Source organism: Pteropus vampyrus, unplaced genomic scaffold (assembly GCF_000151845.1).
Source record: "Pteropus vampyrus isolate Shadow unplaced genomic scaffold, Pvam_2.0 Scaffold313, whole genome shotgun sequence".
NCBI classification, from domain to species: Eukaryota; Metazoa; Chordata; class Mammalia; order Chiroptera; family Pteropodidae; genus Pteropus; species Pteropus vampyrus.
The window spans coordinates 423,674-425,408 of NW_011889094.1; the positions used below are offsets into that span (position 1 = coordinate 423,674).

At 49.0% G+C, this 1,735-nt stretch overlaps 1 protein-coding gene across 1 annotated transcript in view; it reads right to left on the reverse strand.

Annotated features, from left to right (window-relative positions):
* Positions 1-1,735, reverse strand: part of ERMARD (ER membrane associated RNA degradation) — a 21,023-nt gene that overhangs the window by 12,357 nt on the left and 6,931 nt on the right. Inside the window, exon 7 of the mRNA XM_023521738.1 lies at positions 689-791. Coding sequence (XP_023377506.1) covers positions 689-791 — 103 coding nt within the window. The remainder of the gene's footprint in view (positions 1-688; positions 792-1,735) is intronic.

Below are 1,735 nucleotides of genomic sequence, written 5' to 3' on the forward strand. Positions count from 1 at the left end.
GGGACGAGCCTGGAAGGTCGGCCTTGCATTTCCTAGGTTCAACGTGTCCTAACTGTCGCTCCCACAGAGTGACAGCATTAGGGGATGGGGGTGTGGCGCATCTTCCAAGGAGCAAATATAGAGAGGACAGGGCTGGAAACAGAATTCTGAGGAACGCCCAGATAAAGAGGGAAAAGGAAGGCAAACGAGTGAAAGAAATGTGAAAACGAGGCGTGGCCGACGCTGCTGTCCGTCCCGTGATGTGCGTCCCCGACAGTTCACTGAGCGCGTGGCCGCCCAGAAACATCTGCGCGCCTCCCCGCAGCTGGCGTGACCAAGTTCTGGCCAAGGGGAAGCGGTGTCCTTAAAGAGGGGGCCTGCTACAGACCGCGGATCCCTGTGGGGTTACGGTGCTAGGCCAACAGTTATGGCTACAGGCAGAAAATGAGCAGTGGCTATGATTAAGGCATCACTAAGTTTGAAAGCCTGCCTGGAAACACTGTAGAACTACAAAATCAATCAAAAAATAACAAAAACACAAGTCCTGAAAAATCATCATAAGAAGTCAGAAAAAATGACAGTCAAGCCTTCCAGGCAAGTTCTTAGCTAAAAAACTCATTTAATGGTAAACAAAGGTAAATAAGACATTAAGAACTTTTAATGAAGCACAGAACACTGTCACGACAATCGCAATCATCAGAGCACGCACCTCAGCCGTCAGAAGTCTTCTCGGACACTTGTTAACGGTGGCGAAGACGTTCCTGAGCCCGGTCTCCAGCTGTGTCAGCAACAGCATGGCACAGTCGGCAAACCTGTGAAGTGGGAGGGATACCAGCAGAAGCCCCATGGTGACGCGAACACTGGCACCCACGACACGGGAGCAGTGCCGCATCCCAGACGCGACTACTGTGTGCGAAGCCAGGACGGGGGACACCGCTTGCGAAAGTGAGACACGAGAACGCAATCAAGCCTCATTAGACTAGTGATTTTAAAGTTATTTTAGTGTTTTAACGTTTGATGAACTACTTTTAGTACCTCAGTGTAATAAAATGTCATCAAAATCTGCCTAATTTGTTCCATCACTTCTAAAAAGTACTCAGACGCCAGGATTTCAGCGGGTTCTCACTGTACACAAGCGAACGTTTCAGGTACTTTCGGTACCAGAAGAAGTGATGACAAGGAAAATGGAAAGGACTTAAAAGACCACCGACCTCCTGATGTCCACTGGCACAGGCTCGGCTCCTCAGAGACGAGAGAGACAGACCTTACTCCGGCTGTGTTTCATGATTCCCTCACACAGGACACAATGTTTCACTCGTGCCAAAAACTCAAAATTTTTTAAAAGCTGATTCTAAAAACAATCTTTATCAATGGTGCAAAAAGGGTAACACGAGTTGAGTCACAGGAGACCTCTGGATGAGGCACACGAAGGTACTTCACGCTCGGCTCCAACCTCGAGTCGGCCCGCTGCTACCAAACACCAAGGGCGAACAGGCCCGGAGGGCGAAGGGACTTCAGGGGACCGGCCTCCCGACTTCGACACCCACTGTGCGATATCACCCTTCTGTTACCTGTGTGACTTGAACTTGATTAATGCGAGTTCCCAGTATGGCAACATGATTCTTAATATGAAAGTGGATTTCTTCAGCAGTTCTTCTAATACTGACGGCGCCTCATGAGTAACATCTGCGAAATAGCGAACTTTCTTAAGCACAACCATGCTAACCAACTGAAGATAAGTGAACGCACTTGGGGA